The sequence below is a fragment of the Pelodiscus sinensis genome, chromosome 3 (genome assembly GCF_052426305.1).
Source record: "Pelodiscus sinensis isolate ZL-2025 chromosome 3, ASM5242630v1, whole genome shotgun sequence".
Taxonomy (NCBI): Eukaryota; Metazoa; Chordata; order Testudines; family Trionychidae; genus Pelodiscus; species Pelodiscus sinensis.
Window position 1 is genome coordinate 196,859,841 of NC_143054.1, and position 16,372 is coordinate 196,876,212.

Genomic DNA, 16,372 nt, shown 5'->3' on the forward strand with positions numbered 1-16,372 from the left:
ATTTGATTTTCATGTAAGGCTTCCCGGAAAGATTTTCATGCACTCTAGCAGGCGGGCAGTTTTAAATGCAGTATCTTTCCAGACTAATTGCTGACAATATCTTCTGCTTGCAGCTCAGAGAATAATAACCTTGTATGACCTGGAAAAAATAAAAAAGCAAACGCACACATTAAGTAGAGATTTTGTGGGCCTCGTGTTGAGACAGATGCTGAAATGGACAATTCGCAGAGCCTGAAATGACCTGATTTGCCATTTAAAGTCTTTGCTGGTTCTCAGGATGAGAAAAATGCTACCAAAATAATAGCAGATTGTAGGAATCTCAAGCTAGCACGTGGTGTGCTCTGGCATGAATATACATTCTGTCAGCTGTAGACAGCACACTCAATTAGTAGTGATGATAATGTGTGGATTAGTGCATTTCAAAAGGGAAGATGCCCAGCATAATGCCGTGACCCACAGCAGACTGATTATTCGCTAAGAAATGGATAGTAGCAAGATAGAAATAGCAGGGCTTTTTTTTAGAAAGGAAAGTAACCATGAAGGAATTATATTTCAGTGGGGTACAGGCATTTTAATTCCTTTTCCTTTGGAAAGGTCATTTCTGGTTTCTGAACAGCCTTTATAGTATATGTATATGTATATTTATGTATATTATGTATATGTATATTGCAGGAGAGGCATGGGACCGCAGTTAAGGATCAGGGGGCTCCAGCATGCCAGAAATATTTTTAAGACTATATTCTCATTCATTCAGAGACCCCTTTGCAGCCTTCTGGCCGTATAAAGGGTTCTTAAAATGAACATAAATTCCACTTACACCTACTTCGTATGTCCCAGAAGAGTAGTATAAAGGGGCCACAGAGAAAATGAGAATCTGGCTCAGTCTTCAAAATGGTGTCAAAATATAACAGCTGATCTCCAATGTGCCTGGTAGAAAGTTCCTGTCTCATCTGTTTTTTCGATGGAAAACTCGGTTTTTGACAAAATGAAAAGTGTTCTCTTTTTTTTTCACAACAATGAGTAGTCCTGTGGCATCTGAGGGTACGTTTACACAGCATAGCTATGTCGAGATACCGGAGGTATCCTGACTAGCTACCCTGCCTCTTAACAAACCACCCATTATTTTCACATGCTATTTCGGCATCCCTATAGCCCTTGTTCCATAAGGGTTATGGGATGTCTTGAAATAGTGCGTTATTTTGAAATTTGGTGCTGTGTTGATGCGCCAAATTTCAAAATAAGCTATTTTGAAATAGAATCGAAATAAGAGATGCAAATTGCGTATCTTATTTCGAGTCTAGGGTGCTGTGTAGATGTTCCCTTAGAGACTAACAGGTACAGAATCGGATGAGTTGGAGTAAATGTTGTTTCCTCAAAAAGCTGAAAACCAAAACCCTGTCTGCCAGTTTTCTGAGGAAACTTCAAAATGTGTGAAAAATGTCAACTTTTTTTCCCTAAAAATTTCTACAAAAATCCATTTTCAGAATCTGCCATAGTTAGAGTATCAAAGCCTCAAAGACAAGCAAACCTGAGTTGCCCACTAATGACCTGGCAATCTGTTTACATTTGGAAAATACAGTAATTATGACTTGAGGGCAAGAGGCAAATTCAGCAATGTAAGTTCATCTAAACTCCATTGAGCCGACACATCTGCACCACAGAGACCTGGGTTGTAAGAGCAAGTACACCCAAAGTTAGTGGTGGAATATGCCTTCCTTCTGCTGACCTCAGAACCCTTCTTACCTTTGCTTTCTAACCCACCCCAAGAGTATATGGGAAAGAAGAGCACATATTTTTGCAAGCTGGGAACTGTGTCAAGATGAAGGTTCCTGGAAAGCAAATACCATTTCCTCCCTCCTTTCCTGTCAAGGGGATGCAAGGGAAGAGACAGGAGGATTAAAAGAATGTTTTAATGTACAGTATACGAACTTGTGGCCTGCAAGAGATCCACAAGAAAGGTTATTTAACCTCAGGCTGCGACCTCCCCTTGAAGGTGCCAGTTCACTGAGATTCTTAAGCATGTGCCAGAGTTTAATTGATTGACACCAGTGGGACTTCTCGGGTGCGTAAAGTGGGCATGAGTACCCTGCTGAATCAGTCCAGGTAGGACTCAGAGGTAGTTGCCAGTTCCAGAGATAGCGGCAGCGCATGAGCATGTAACTCAAGAGCCAGCAGAGGGAGACAGGTGGTTCCACGGTCGTTCCGGCCGACTGCAGGTCCCACGAAATCCATAGTATTTGGAGCCTGAATTCCTCCTACCCATTCCATGGACAACCAGGGCAATTTCCACCATGGAGAGCTCCCAAGAAGGCTGCCTGAGGGGTTTCTCTTGGAATTTTCCTCTCCTCTCAAGTTCCAGCTGTGACAGTATGTAGCAAAATCCGTGGATTCTGACAGGGGAATGGTGACAGAGAGAGCCATATTGGTCTTACACACTCCACGGATGAGGATTCTACTGCCCCTGGCCCTGTTTAGAACAAAGTGTTGGTTTGGATTTAAACCTCCACAGATGTGCAGCAGTTTCCTTGTAAGCACAATCACTATCCAGCTGGGTGGATATGTGGGATGCTTCTGATAGGTTAAGGACTGCACATATCCTATTACTTTTGTAACCCTTAACAGCACTTAAGTAGTAGTTTAGCATGCTGTCCTGCTGCGAGGGAAGTAGAGCCTTAGTATCCTTATTTCACTGATGTGGAGACTGAGGTATACTTGATATTATTTGAAGCCTGTTTTTAGTGGCTCCTCTCCCTCAGCTGGGGGAGGGGCCTTCCAATGCTTGTGCTAACCCACTCCCAGAATTCAGTGGGTAAGCTTTACTTCTTTGCATCTGTTTTCCATCCCATTTTTTGTCTGTTTATCCTGAATCCAGTTTATAAGCCAGTTTACCTGCTGCTTTGCTTTGCCATAACTTTGTTATCCAAAAACTGTCAACCCACAGTATCAAAAACAATGGAAGGATGAGAATGCTGCTACTTAGCATTAAGGTTTCCCATTCAGATAAATAATTAGAGCTGAGGAAAGCTGCCAAGGTTTGTGGGAAACAACAATTTTATGACAGATTTGCATTGGCTTTATTTTCATCTAAATGAAAATAACTTTTAAAATGCAGGAGAAAATAACGATCTTTTTGCGATTTGTCTTTCCCTTTTACCAATGTGGCTACAAAGGGAAATTGTATTTCTTTCTTTCTTTGTTGGGTGAGTTATCAGAGTCATTTAGATTGCTTCCTGAGCCCACACCATATTCTAATTGGAATTGTGTGGATTCTCGCATAGCAAATAGGCAATTCATTTCTTGCTTCTCTCGCACATTTCTCCTTCGACTTTTTGTTTTTTCACCGGAGGAAAGGTCGTGTTTCAGAGGTATTCCCATGTGCCATTTTCCCGCTTGAGTGCCTGCATTAGCATTTCTGTGGTAATTCCTTGTCTGATCTACATTATCATGGAAACGTAATAAAATATTTAAAGATGTAAAAAGCTACTCTGAAAGTTCAGAAAACCTTTGTGCTCCAGTGTCTTGCATTCTGCATCAAGCATTTGTATAGTGATCCAAATGAAGGCCCGGATTCCGCATAGACTTATGCATGGCTTTCACCTTAAGCAGCACGAACAGTCCCCATGCGTAAGGTTAAGTATGTACATAAATCTCTGCCTTGGGGCTTTCATTGGCATTCCTTACTCAGCAAAACTGCCATAGAATCATAGAATACTAGAATTGGAAGGGACCTCGAGAGGTCATCGAGTCCAGTCCCTCACCCTAATGGCAGGACCCAATACTGTCTAGAGTCTAGACCATCCCTGATAGTCATTTATCTAACCTACTCTTAAATATCTCCAGAGATGAAGATTCCACAACCTCCCTGGGAAATTTATTCCAGTGTTTAACTACCCTGACAATTGGGAACTTTTTCCTAATGTCCAGCCTAAACCTCCCTTGCTGCAGTTTAAGTCCATTGCTTCTTGTTCTATCCTCAGAGGCCAGGAAGAGCAAGTTTTCTCCCTCCTCATTGTGACACCCTTTTAGATACCTGAAAACCACTATCATGTCCTCTTTCAATCTTCTCTTTTCCAAACTAAACAAGCCCAATTCTTTCCATCTTCCTTCATAGGTCATGTTCTCTAGACCTTTAATCATTCTTGTTGCTCTTCTCTTCCCCAGTTTCTCCACATCATTACAATCTAAATCTCATTGTGATACCCTATTAATATCAAGAAATTCAGACATTCTTGTTCTACAAACAGATACTGACATGTTTCGATGCTTGCCCCATGGTACCTAACAATAATCAAAAGAATTTAATTATTCCTGGTGAACGTCAGTGGACGCTTTGCCTGCATAAAACGGGCTGAATGGGGCCTGTGGGTATTTGCCAGTCCAGATCAGAGATGGCTTTTGCAGACCTGCAAAGGCTATGACCATGGGTTTCCCCTCATGGTGGGAAATGTAAGCAGGAATCTCAGCTTTCATTAAAAATAAATATTATTTTTAGCCATTTTTCCAAAACTAGTATTGAGGGTTGGAAACTTATCTTTGATTTTTCCTGAAGTTCTCAAGTTATTATTATTGATGGTGGTTGTTGTCCGTTACAGCCACCCGGGGCTGGGCTTTGGGGTCCAGAGCAACCATATTCCGAGGTCCCTGGAGTTTTGGGAAGATCCCAGATCAGTTCACAGTTGCAGGTGACAAGTGCCACCCCGATATCACTGAGGGCATTTGGGACCCTGCAAGTCCCCTACCAGCCATCTGCCTACAGCTGAGCCAGCTTCTCTTCTGAGCATCCTGCATGATGCAGATGGAGGGGCAGCTCAGTAGCATGTGGGAAGCGATTTTCTAGACTGGTCCCTGTGTTGACGCGGATTCCTTCTCTTGCCTTGGTCAAATCATATGCTGAGCGTAGGCCCAAATTTTCAGACTTTGGAGCCTACATAAGAGCTGCCAAATTGGGTCAGTTCAATGTCCATCTAGCCCAGTTTCTTGTCTCCAGCTGTCCCGGAATGGCCAGTACCAAAGCTTCAGGAGGAGAATACAGAACAGGGGAGTTGGAATGACCCACCCCAGGCTTCTCCCAGCATTTGGCAATCAGAGGATTAGTGTAATCCCAAGTATGGGGTTACATCACGGATCCTCTTGTCCATTGATGGACGTAACCTCCATGAAAGTATCCAGTAATAGTCTTGGCAATCACTGCATCCCATGGCCATGAGTTCCACAGTTTAGTTGTGTGCCAAAGTATTTCCTCTTGTTTGTAGTACACCCGTTGCCTATTTCATCAGGTGAACCTTGGATTTTGTCTTGTGGAGAAGTGTAAATAACACTTTTTAACACCAGTCATGATTTTATAGATTTCTAATATACCCCCCTTGATCACCGCTTTTCTAAGATGAACAGTTCTAATCTTTTAAGTCTCTCCTTGTGTAGAAACTGTTCTATGTCCTTGATCATCTTTGTCTGAACTTTTTCCACTTCCAGAGATGGGCTCCCTAGAACTGCCTGCAGGATTCAAGGTGTGGGCAAAGGATGGATTTATAAAATGCCATTATGATATTTTCTTCCTTATTTTCTATTCCTTTCCTAATAATTCCTAATGTTCTGTTAGCCTTTTTGATTGCTGCTGCTGCATATTGTGCTGACGTTTTCAGAGAACTATCCATGGTGACTCCACGATCTCTGAGTGGTAACAGCTTATTTAGAACTGGTTGTTATATATGTGTAGTTAGGATTATTGTTCCATTGACAGGTTCCGTATATTATTCTTGCTATTATTTAATATTGCTTGTAGAAAGGTAGGGCCTACTAAAGTCGTCATTGTAAGGTTCAGAAATAGACAGTCACAGACTTTCCGTGGCCAGGAGGTGTAGCACTGTGCATTCTCCATGCCCATGCAGGGCTTCTGCAGGACCTAGCTTTTATGGAACTGATTAAGCACTTCTTGAGACCTCCCAGAAGTCAAGGGAGAGTCAGGGTTTGCAAGAGTGTCAATAAAACACCAACTGGCAAAAAATCCAGAGTGCGACTGTTGGATAGATGAATGCATATGCAAAAAATCAGAAGGTCCCCCATAAATATTATGCTACTTGAGTTTGAGTCACTGCAGATGTATACAGTCGATAACAAATGGTTTGTGCCCTTGAAAGCTCATGATACTATATAACGTTTTTAGTAGTCTCTAAGGTGCTATAGGACCAATTGTTTTTTAAGGTTTTTTTTAAGTATATAGGGTGAAATGGGGGTTTTTAAATAGTTTTATAAAGTGACCAGATTCGCAGTATTTACAGCATATTACGATAGCCTTACATGCTATAATCCCTCATGGGGATTTATGTAACTTCATTTGCATCTCGTTAGTAAGACACAGTAAAGGCTTCTACGGATATCTTTGAGTATGTCTACACTAGCCCCCTAGTTCAAACTAGGGAGGCTAATATAGGCATTCGAAGTTGCAAATGAAGCCTGGGATTTAAATATCCCGGGCTTTATTTGCATCTTCCTGTCCGGTCGCCATTTTCAAATGCCACTAGTCTGGACTAATTGCCCGCGGCTACACGCAGCAGGGACCCAGTAGTTCGAATTAAAGCTCCTTGCAGGAGGAATAACAGATAGTTCGAATTAGGGCTTTAATTCGAACTACCAGGTCCCTGCCGCATGTAGCCGCGGGCAGTTAGTCCGGACTAGAGGCATTTAAAAATGGCGACCGGATGGGAAGATGCAAATAAAGCCCGGGATATTTAAATTATTTTCAAGTTCGAACTACGGGGCTAGTGTAGACATACCCTTTGTGACCAGTAATTGTGACATTGATATGTTTATCATAAAGAAATGCATGAATTTAATATAGATTTTTGGAATGGTGGCTCTCCAGACAATCCACAGCTAGGTGTAAAATGTTTCCTCATTAAAATTACCCAGAAGAGTCATGTCCAGCCAGTGAGAAGACTTCTAGGACTTGAATTGCACCTACAGAATCAACCAGCCTCAGGTTGGGAGGAATTGCGGTTGAGTTCCCAGAAAGAACACAAAGCAACCAGTAGCTTCCACCTTATGGAACAAGACACCTTCTAAACTATAAACATGAGTAAGGCTTTAGGTGTCCTCGAAGCACATAAAGACTCCCTCTGAGAAGGCTTAGGGAGCATAGAGGCAACATGCTTTACAGCTCCTGGCCTATTGCGTAGGGAGTCCAGTGTCAGCAAGTCGGGTGGGGGATTGTGGTGGTGATGGAAAGCAGATGAAACCTCCCTAATGCTGGGCAGGGTTTCCCCAGGCACAAAGCATAGGTACCAGGGTGGCCTGGTTTCCCGGAGCCATCTCTTGCAGCAGAGCTCCCCGTCCTGAGCCCAACTGGAGCAAGTAGAGGCCAGGAGGCCCAGGTAGAGTCCTCGTTCCTCCGTTGTGCCTGTGTGAAATCCCTTGAAAACAAAAACACCTGCAGATTTGAGGCCCATATTCTTAGGTCTGTGAATTTTAGAAAGGCTACATCCGGGCTCATAAGAAAACAGCAACCTTAACCATTCCACAAAGGAGCATCCATGTTTATCTGTGGGCTCATCCTAGCTTCTGTCTCCCAATTCCCATTCAACGCAGGAGGTCTACCGTACGGTAATGACTGGGGGTAGGGGGAGGTTTGGTGATCAGGAGAGTGTGAAGGGGAGAAAGGAGGAAAAAACGGGCAAAAGACAAGCTGAGAGAGGAACTGTCAATAGCACATTTACCTTTGTTCTACATGATTCCCAGGCAGCCTTTTCCCCTGCCCACTTTGGCTCTTGTCGGTTGTTAGCTCTTTCATTCCAGCTGAGTATTGAATTTCAAATGTGCATCTTTCAGCTTGAAGGGACCTTCTGTTAACTGGCAGTAGCCAATCATGGTTATACATTCCTTAGCCTCCCTCTTATTACTTCAGCCTCTGGCATTAGAGCTTATGCAGCCCTGATATAGTTATGAGAAGAAATACAGGCCGCATTCCCAAGATACACTTCAATACCTCACGGCCTCAGTCCTCCATTGTGCTCTCGTGTGAAATCCCTCAGATAGCTCAATTGTGGATTTCTTCTTTGGCCAAGAATCGGCCTAAAATTCTCTCTGTCAACAACATAAATATATTTAAATGTGGTGGAGGGTTTTTTCCCCCCTGCATTTCATTCATTTTGTTTCTGTTGCTTTCTCCTTATCATTAAAGATTTCCATTTGTCCAAACCTCTCCTCGTCTCAGTTGGCCCTTTTTATAATGGGGATTCTTTCCCGAGTTCATTTTACTTTACAGTTGACGTTTCCTTTTTATAGCACAGCCTGCTGGCTGAAAAAAGCCACAGAGTGAACAGGGTGATGGGGAATAGTGGTTAGATCATAACAGCAGGGTGAGGGAATTGGAGGGGCCTAGTTCAGCCCCCAAACAATCATCAGGCTGCGAGATTACTGGGGCATAGGGTTTATGATAGAAAAAGACCACCAGAAGATAAATGTGACTGTGTGTGATCATTTGACTTGCAACAGAGAGTGAAGCCAAATGAGGACAAGTAATTGACTTTATTCAAACATAATTCCATCAGAATTCTGGACTGATTCCCACTGGTCTCTCGTTCACTTCTCTAAAACCACCTTAAAAACAAACAACCATCAAAAACCCACAAGGAAACCCTGGGAGGTATAAATTCAGGCAAGCGGCATAAGGAAAATGAATCTATTACTGCTAACGCTGAATAAAAATGCCACAAACTGCTGTGGTGCTGAAGTCGCACAATTCAGATAAATTGGGAATGCAATTAACGATCCCTTAGGTACCGTAGAACCTCCAAGTTACAAACACCTCGGGAATGGGGTTTGTTCGGAACTCTGAAATGTTCGGAACTGGTTGCTATGGTTGATTGTTCAAAAGTTTACAAGTGAATATTGACTTCATGCAGCACTGAAACTTTACTTTGCAGAAGAAACATGCTGCTTTCCCTTTATTTTTTAGTACTTTACATTGATCACAGGATTGTACTGTATTTGCTTTTTTGTCTCTGCTACAGCCTGATCGCCTACTTCTGGTTCTAAATGAGGTGTGTGGTTGATGGGTCAGTCCATCACGTTGTTTAAAACTCTGAGGTTCTCCTGTTGGTAGACACATGCAGCTGGATCCCGGTCACCTTGGTGACGTCACTGTCCGCACTCATTTCCTACCGCGTTGCGGGATCACTGATTGAGACGCTGCGTGATGGCACAGCTGTGGTTTGGGGTACGGCTGCACAGCAAAGAAAACCCACGGCTGGCTTGTGCCAGCCGCCTCAGGTTTTTGGGGCTCAGCCATGGGCTGTTTCACTGCTGTGTAGACTTCTTGGTCCCCACAGCCTGGGCGCCAGCCCGAATACCAAAGTCTACGTAACAATAAAACAGTCTTGTAATCTGGGTGTGTTGCACCTCTCCATATTCCCTGCCCCTTCCGTGGAGCCTAAAGCCCTGATCTTGCTAACATGCCTGTGCTTAACTCTAAACACAAGAAAAATCCCACGGGCCAGAATTCTGCACCACTGAAATCAATGGGAATTTTGCCATTAATGTCACTGATGCAGGATCAGGCCCTCAATGCATAAGTGTTAGTATAATCAGTGCCTAGGCTTCTTTACTTCTGTGCCGTGCCTAGTCCTCTCTGGCTCTCTGCAAGCCATCATCGGCAGTGCTGTCAGAAATCAGCCTGCGTCACAACACGACGTACCACCCCAGGGCCCAGACCTTGCCAGAGCTTTCTTTTTTTTTTTTAATACGTTCAAACCAGTCTTATCCGTTTTTTTTTTTCCTGTGCAGCTTGTAAAAATAATGCTATCAAGGGCCGTGACAGGCACGGTGAAGCAGGGAGACTGCTTTGAACTTGAAAACAGTTCCGTCTCGCTCCAAGACTAGAAAGGCAACTGAGGCAGTAATGCTTTCGGTAGACACGTAAAAAGGACGGGCCATTTTGGAGGCAGTGGTGCACTCCACGGGCCCAGCTGTGACAAGCACTTATTTTGGGGGATCCGTTCGGTTTCCTTTCAGACACACCCCGTCCACTTTACTCCCTCGGACAGGCTGGGTGCTTTTAAAAAAAAAATTAAAATGGCAGCGAGGGAGAGTTTCTAAGGTGAGGGCGATTTGCTTAATCAGGTGAGACAGGGACCAAAAACACTTGGCAGGATGGAAATAGAAATGTCCCACTGTAAACCTGCCCTGAAGCAACATGACACTGTACTAACTTTAATGACTCATTTTGATCCTTCCCTGAACAATAGATGCAATTTCAATTTTGTATCCACTCTGATACCATCATGAATGACAATAAAGCCATGTCATACTATGATGTGTACAGTATTATCAGTTGTGACACCGAAAGATCACCCGCAGTACAGTCTGTGAGCCTTCCCGAGATCGTAGTCTGCTAGGAATGAGATAACGGTAGCGTCTCTGGGGCTGTTCTGTGGGTAGCTGAGTGAGACAGATCATTTCCTCATCTCTATTGGGGATGTGGGGGAGGAATAGCTCAGTGGTTTGAGCACTGGCCTGCTAAACCCAGGGTTGTGAGCTCAATCCTTGAGAGGGCTATTTAGGGATCTGGGGCAAATCTGACAGGGATGGTACTCGATCCTGCTGTAAGGGCAGGGGACTGGACTCAGTGATCTCTCTAGGTCCTTTCCAGCTCTATGAGGTAGGGATATCTCCATATTAAACCCCAGGTATGTCTCACTTTCCACAAAACCTGTAGAGTCAAATAATGGTGGCCTCTGCATGCATGCACTACAGGGGGCAGTGGCCAGCTATAATAGGGCTGCCAGGGCCCAGAGTATGAGGAGAGTGCTAGCAAAAATTGGGAGTGTGGGGTCCACCTTGTGTCTCCCTCTCCATTCTGCAGGGGGAGAAGTCCTGGCTATCCCTTCCCCAAGGGAGTCCAGCATCTCCCTGCTTTGACCTCTGCCCACTGGATCACAAAGAAGGCTTTGTGAAAGCGCATAATAGGCTGGATCCTGCACCATGGGGGGGAGGGTTTGGCCCTGGGGCAGGTGTGTGTGGGGCTCCATGTCTCCCCAGCTCCAGGCAAACCTCGAGGAGCGTTAATGGGCCTATGATTTCCATTAGCATGAAAACAAGGAGTTTGCATTTTTTTCCAGACGCTCATATGTGTGTCTTAGCCCTTCCTAAGACTAGCATTATGTTGCATTACATAAAATCCTAGAATTAGAATTCTAGGTGTCATTCCAGACAGTCTGTTTACAAACACACTTCTTCACTCTGTGCTGAAGCACGAGCAATTGAAAACGCCCTCCGGAGAGTTCAGATTTTCACATTCACACTTAAAAAAACAACCTAACTTGCATGTACCAAAGAGGAGGATAAAGGAGATATTGAACGTGCATCAGCAACTCCTAGAGAACTTATCAGAATCAACTCTCACTGCCTGATGATGACGGGGCACTTGATAGCTTGTAAGAAGGTTTGGCTAAATACTTCATGAGCCTTCCATTAACGAGTAAGATGCCCCATAAATTGCTCTGTCAATAGAATTTTAAAACTCAAGCTCAAATGGGACATTTCAGTCTGTGTCTTTCCCTGGCACTTTCTAAACTCGATGTTATGTTTTCTCTTTCAGGCCATGTATATGTTCTACGCTTTGGCAATTGTTTGTGATGATTTCTTTGTCCCTTCATTGGAAAAGATTTGTGAAGTAAGTATCCGTAGATGTTTCTTTCGCTTATATGTCACTTCAGTAGCAATTTCCCTTGAAAAGATGTGTCCACGGTATATAGCAGGAGTGGGCAAAGAGGCCTCCGCAGGCTGGATTCAACGTGACAAGCTGGTGGATGCAGCCCACGGCCACCCTGCCGGTCCACCGCCTCCCGGCCAATCAAGACCTGGAGACAGGGAGCACACGAAATCTCCTTCCCCCACCAGCGGCATCAGAAGGAACCGTTGGCTGTTTTAAAACCTGATTGGCCTGGGGGCAGGAGGAGCGTGTGAGGTCTCCTCCCGCTGCGGCGCCTAGAGGGAACTGCCAGCGATTCTCTCTAGGCATGGGCTGGGGGGAGAGCAAAGATTTCATGCACTCCCCGACCCCCAGACCAATCAGGGTCTGTGGGTGGGGGAGCACGAGACATCTCCTGGCCCCGCCCCTTCTGCCCGAGGCCACACCCCTTCTGGGGTGGCCCAGGCCACTTCCAAAATTTGTAAAGTGGCCCCCTTTTAAAAACTATTGCCCAGCCCTGATATGTACAATAGATTACCTTTTCTCCTCGTTTTTCTTTTTTTAATCGAATGGGTAAGACCACAGGTATCTTTACATTGATTTATATTGTGTAAATGATTGTTCAGCTTTGTGTGTTTCTTTCGCAGAAGCCTCCTGGTGCGTTTCTCAGTGGGCAAATAATGTTTGTAGAGTAGCCTTTTAAATCTTGTGATTGCCACTTGAACAAGAACAATTATATCTGCATAACATTCTTCTCTTTAGCAAATAGTTTGTGCCCCTCTACAACAGAATAAAACACAAACACTATATAGTTAGAAACCTACCTGAAGAGGTACCCAAGAAATAGTCTTCTGGGGTATGTCTACACTGCAGCGCTAATTCGAACTAACTTAGTTAATTCGAACTAAGCTAATTCAAACTAACGCATCCAGACTAAAAAACTAGTTTGAATTAGCGTTTTGCTAATTCGAACTAGCATGTCCACATTAAGTGGACCCTGAACCGGGGTTAAGGATGGCCGGAAGCAGTGCCGGCAGGGCATCAGATGAGGACGTAGAACGTGGAGCTGATGCCTCAGGCTAGCTGAGGGCTGTGCTTAAAGGGACCCGACCCCCACCCCGGACAGACAGTTCTCAGGGGTTCCCCGCTTGCAAAGCAGTCCTGGCTTGGAGTGCCCTGAGTGCCCACACTGGGCACATCACAGCACTCGGCCATAAGACCAGCTGCACTTGCCGCAGGCTGCCATCTGGGGAGAGGGGGCAATTGGGGGGCTGCAGGAGAGCTTCCACCCCCAGAAGCCCGCAGAGCCAGCCCAGTCCTCCCCATCGGGGGCTCGTACCGCATTCCTCCCTCACCTCCTTCCACTTACCCTTCCCTAGCCCCCCTTCCTGATGTACAAAATAAAGAAAACGTGTGGTCAAAAATAGAATCTCTCTTTATTGCACAAAACTTGGGGAGACTGGGAAAAGGAGGTGGGAGAGGGGAAGAGAGAGGGTGGGAGAGGGGAGGGCAACTACAATGATCAGAGGTTTGGAACAGGTCCCATATGAAGAGAGGCTAAAGAGACTGGGACTTTTCAGTTTAGAAAAGAGGAGACTGAGGGGGGATAGGATAGAGGTCTCTAAAAGCATGAGTGGGGTGGAAAGGGTGCATCAAGAAAAGTTCTTCATTAGTTCCCATAATAGAAGGACTAGAGGACACCAAAGGAAAGGAATGGGTAGCAGGCTTCAAACTAGTAACAGAAAGTTGTTCTTCACAAAGCAAATAGTCAACCTGTGGAACTCCTTGCTGCAGGAGGCTGTGAAGGCTAGAACTAGAACAGAGTTTAAAGAGAAGTGAGATAAAGTGATGGAGGTTGGGTCCATGGAGTGGTATAAGCCAGTGGGTAGGAGTGGTGTCCCTGCCCAAAGTTTGTGGAAGGCTGGAGAGGGATGGCACGAGACAAATGGCTTGGTCACTGTCTTCGGTCCATCCCCTCCAGGGTTCCTAGGGTTGGCCGCTGTCGGCAGACAGGCTACTGGGCTAGATGGACCTTTGGTCTGACCCAGTATGGCCATTGTAAGCTCGGGGCTCAGGGTCGGGGGTCTCAGTGGACCACCTTGATTTTCATGCACACCTACTCCTGGGTGGCCAGGCTGGCAGCTCTCCTGCCCAAGACGGCCACTTTCCTGTGCCTAGTGCGGAGGTCATGGACGAGGTCCACGATGTCCGCACTAGAGCAGGCGGGTGCCTGCCTCTTGCGGTCCCGGGCAAGCTCCCGGGAGCCGCCAGCCTGGTCCCGGGAAGAGGGGGAGGGCTGGGGGGCATCGGGTGGCTGGCTCGAGCAGTGCCAGGTGCAGGGTCTGCTGGCTGGGTGCTGGCAGGCTTGTACCTGGCACGGGCACCGTAGCCAGCCCGTGCCCCTTTAAGGGGTCCGGAGCCAGGAGGGGGGCATACGAGTTTCCCTGGTGTTGGCCAGAGTGGCCACCAGGGAAAGCTGGGGAGGGCTAGCCTCCCACTAGTTCGAATTAAGGGGCTACACACCCCGTAATTCGAACTAGTAAGTTCGAACTAGGCTTAGTCCTCGTAAAATGAGGTTTACCTAGTTCGAACTAAGCGCTCTGCTAGTTCGAATTAAGTTCGAACTAGCGGAGCGCTAGTGTAGCGCCTATCAAAGTTAATTCGAACTATCGTCCGTTAGTTCGAATTAACTTTGTAGTGTAGACATACCCCTGGTTAAATTACTTATTTGGGACTCAGAAGGTCAGTTCCTGGCATTGTAATAAACTTCTTGTGTGACCTTGGGCATATGACTGAGTCTTTTTGTGCTTCACAGGTTAGTGGTTGTCTTATCTATTTAATTTACAAGCTCTTCAGGGCAGATACTTAGTATATGCTTATGTAGCATCTTGCAAATGAGTTCCCAATTTTGTCTGGGACTTTAGGAACAACGGTAACAAAGGTTATAGTAATTCTAAATTTACAATATACCATACAGTGATTAAAATGGCCAACAATTGCATTGTTTTAGCCCTCTGATAAAAAATATGTTTGAGCCTGGATTACATTAAATTTTTTCCCAGAAATTGCTAAATTACAACTCTCGTGAACGTGTGCACTCTACATTCTGAGAAAGTACCACTGGCCAGTTCGGGGTAGGGGGGATGGAATGGGAGAAATTAAGGTGTATCTTGACTTTGACAGGCAAATGTTGAACCACTAGAAACTTCCAAGTTTCGAATAATGCTTAAAAGCCACTCTGCATCGCATTGGGGCAAACAGGTCACTCACAGGAGCAGAGTGTGGCCAAAATAGGGCTATTTTGGTCCTGCACATGTGGATTCCACTGTGCTGACCTTGATTACAACAAAATTTTGGTTTGGATTCAAAATTCAACAGACTGGCAGCAGTCTCCTCATATGTGCCGTCACTAGGCAGATGGAGAGACAGTTATCTATGTTCCTCCTGCTTGGCTAAGAATTGCAAACATCCTGTTACTTTTGCTACCATTGTCCCCACCCTAAACAGCCTGTCTGCCTCGTCCACCTGCTAGCTTATCTTTTAAACTCTGCGATCTTTGGGGCAGAGCTTTTCAAGTTCACTGTTTTACAGCATTTTACATTGGGAGCCCCGTGTTCACCGGCCTGTGCCTGCAATAGGAACGTACAATAACAATAATGATGATACAAATTCTGCTGATGTGCATGTCACAGTGCAGACTTCAGTGTAAAACACTAGGCCAGATCCTCAGGAGCTGAGGGTTGATTTACATTACCAGAGGCTCCAATCCCTTATTTGGATTTCAGACCTCCCTGCAAGATTCTAATTCCATTATAAATTGTACAGCAGCAGGGAAAGCAATTGCAAAGGAAACGATCTCCTTTTGACTGAGGCCAGCAGACTGCAATTTTAGAAAATAAGTACTTCCCCAGCTTGAATAAACACAGAAAGATAATTATTTGTTGAGTGTGGTCCGCATGTTTGAAGTGTCTTCAAGTCTTTCCCGAAGCCAGTTCCATACAACGAAATCTGTGCTGCAGGTAGAAAATACAGGTTGGCTTTGCCATGTGGGGATCTTTGTCAATTGGAAAAGACACCTGCCGATCTCCCCCGAGGTAGAGCCACAATTATCCATCTTCCTAAAAACAGAGCTGCTCCTGAGCTGCGGGATGAGGTGTGGGAGGTTAGATGGAAAATCATTTCTCTCTGACTGCACTGATGGCATCTGACTGGTGAACTGTATTGGTTCATCGAAATGCCGCTCAGCCTCGGCTCCGTGAAAACTGTTTGGACGCATGGGGTTTGGAGGATCAAAGGAGTGACACGGGAACAGACCCATGTCGGCAAAATAGTTATGGTGCAGAGAAGAGGGAACGTGGTTAAACAAGTATCAGATAGATGTGAGCATAGTGCAGACCATAACATTGTGGTGTAAGTTAACAGTACGTATTAACCAAAGGGGTCTTAACTCGCTCCAAAACATGGGTGGTTGTTTTTTCAAAATCTTTGTTCTCGGCCCAAAGGTGACCTTTTGGGGGACACAGAGTCCTTTTTTTCCAACGTCAAGCTGTTCTCGAGTTATGTGACAGTGAAAGAAACACACGTTCCTTTGTTCCCAGTTGGTCCACCATATTTTTGTCTGAATCTGAAATGACTTGTCTTTAAAACTTCCCACACGCATGGACATTGTCTTCAGTGCTAGCATTC

The 16,372-nt window shown here is 45.2% G+C and overlaps 1 protein-coding gene across 5 annotated transcripts in view; it reads left to right on the forward strand.

The window, feature by feature from the left end:
* The window catches only part of SLC24A3 (solute carrier family 24 member 3), a 347,553-nt gene that overhangs the window by 241,510 nt on the left and 89,671 nt on the right, over positions 1-16,372 (forward strand). For 4 of the 5 annotated variants that reach the window (XM_075925773.2, XM_075925774.2, XM_075925771.2 and 1 more), the window contains one exon: positions 11,594-11,668. In XM_075925773.2, the coding sequence (XP_075781888.2) occupies positions 11,594-11,668 (75 nt within the window). Of the gene's footprint in view, positions 1-8,043; positions 9,039-11,593; positions 11,669-16,372 lie in introns of those variants that run through there. The other variant, XM_075925776.2, reaches the window with a different exon arrangement.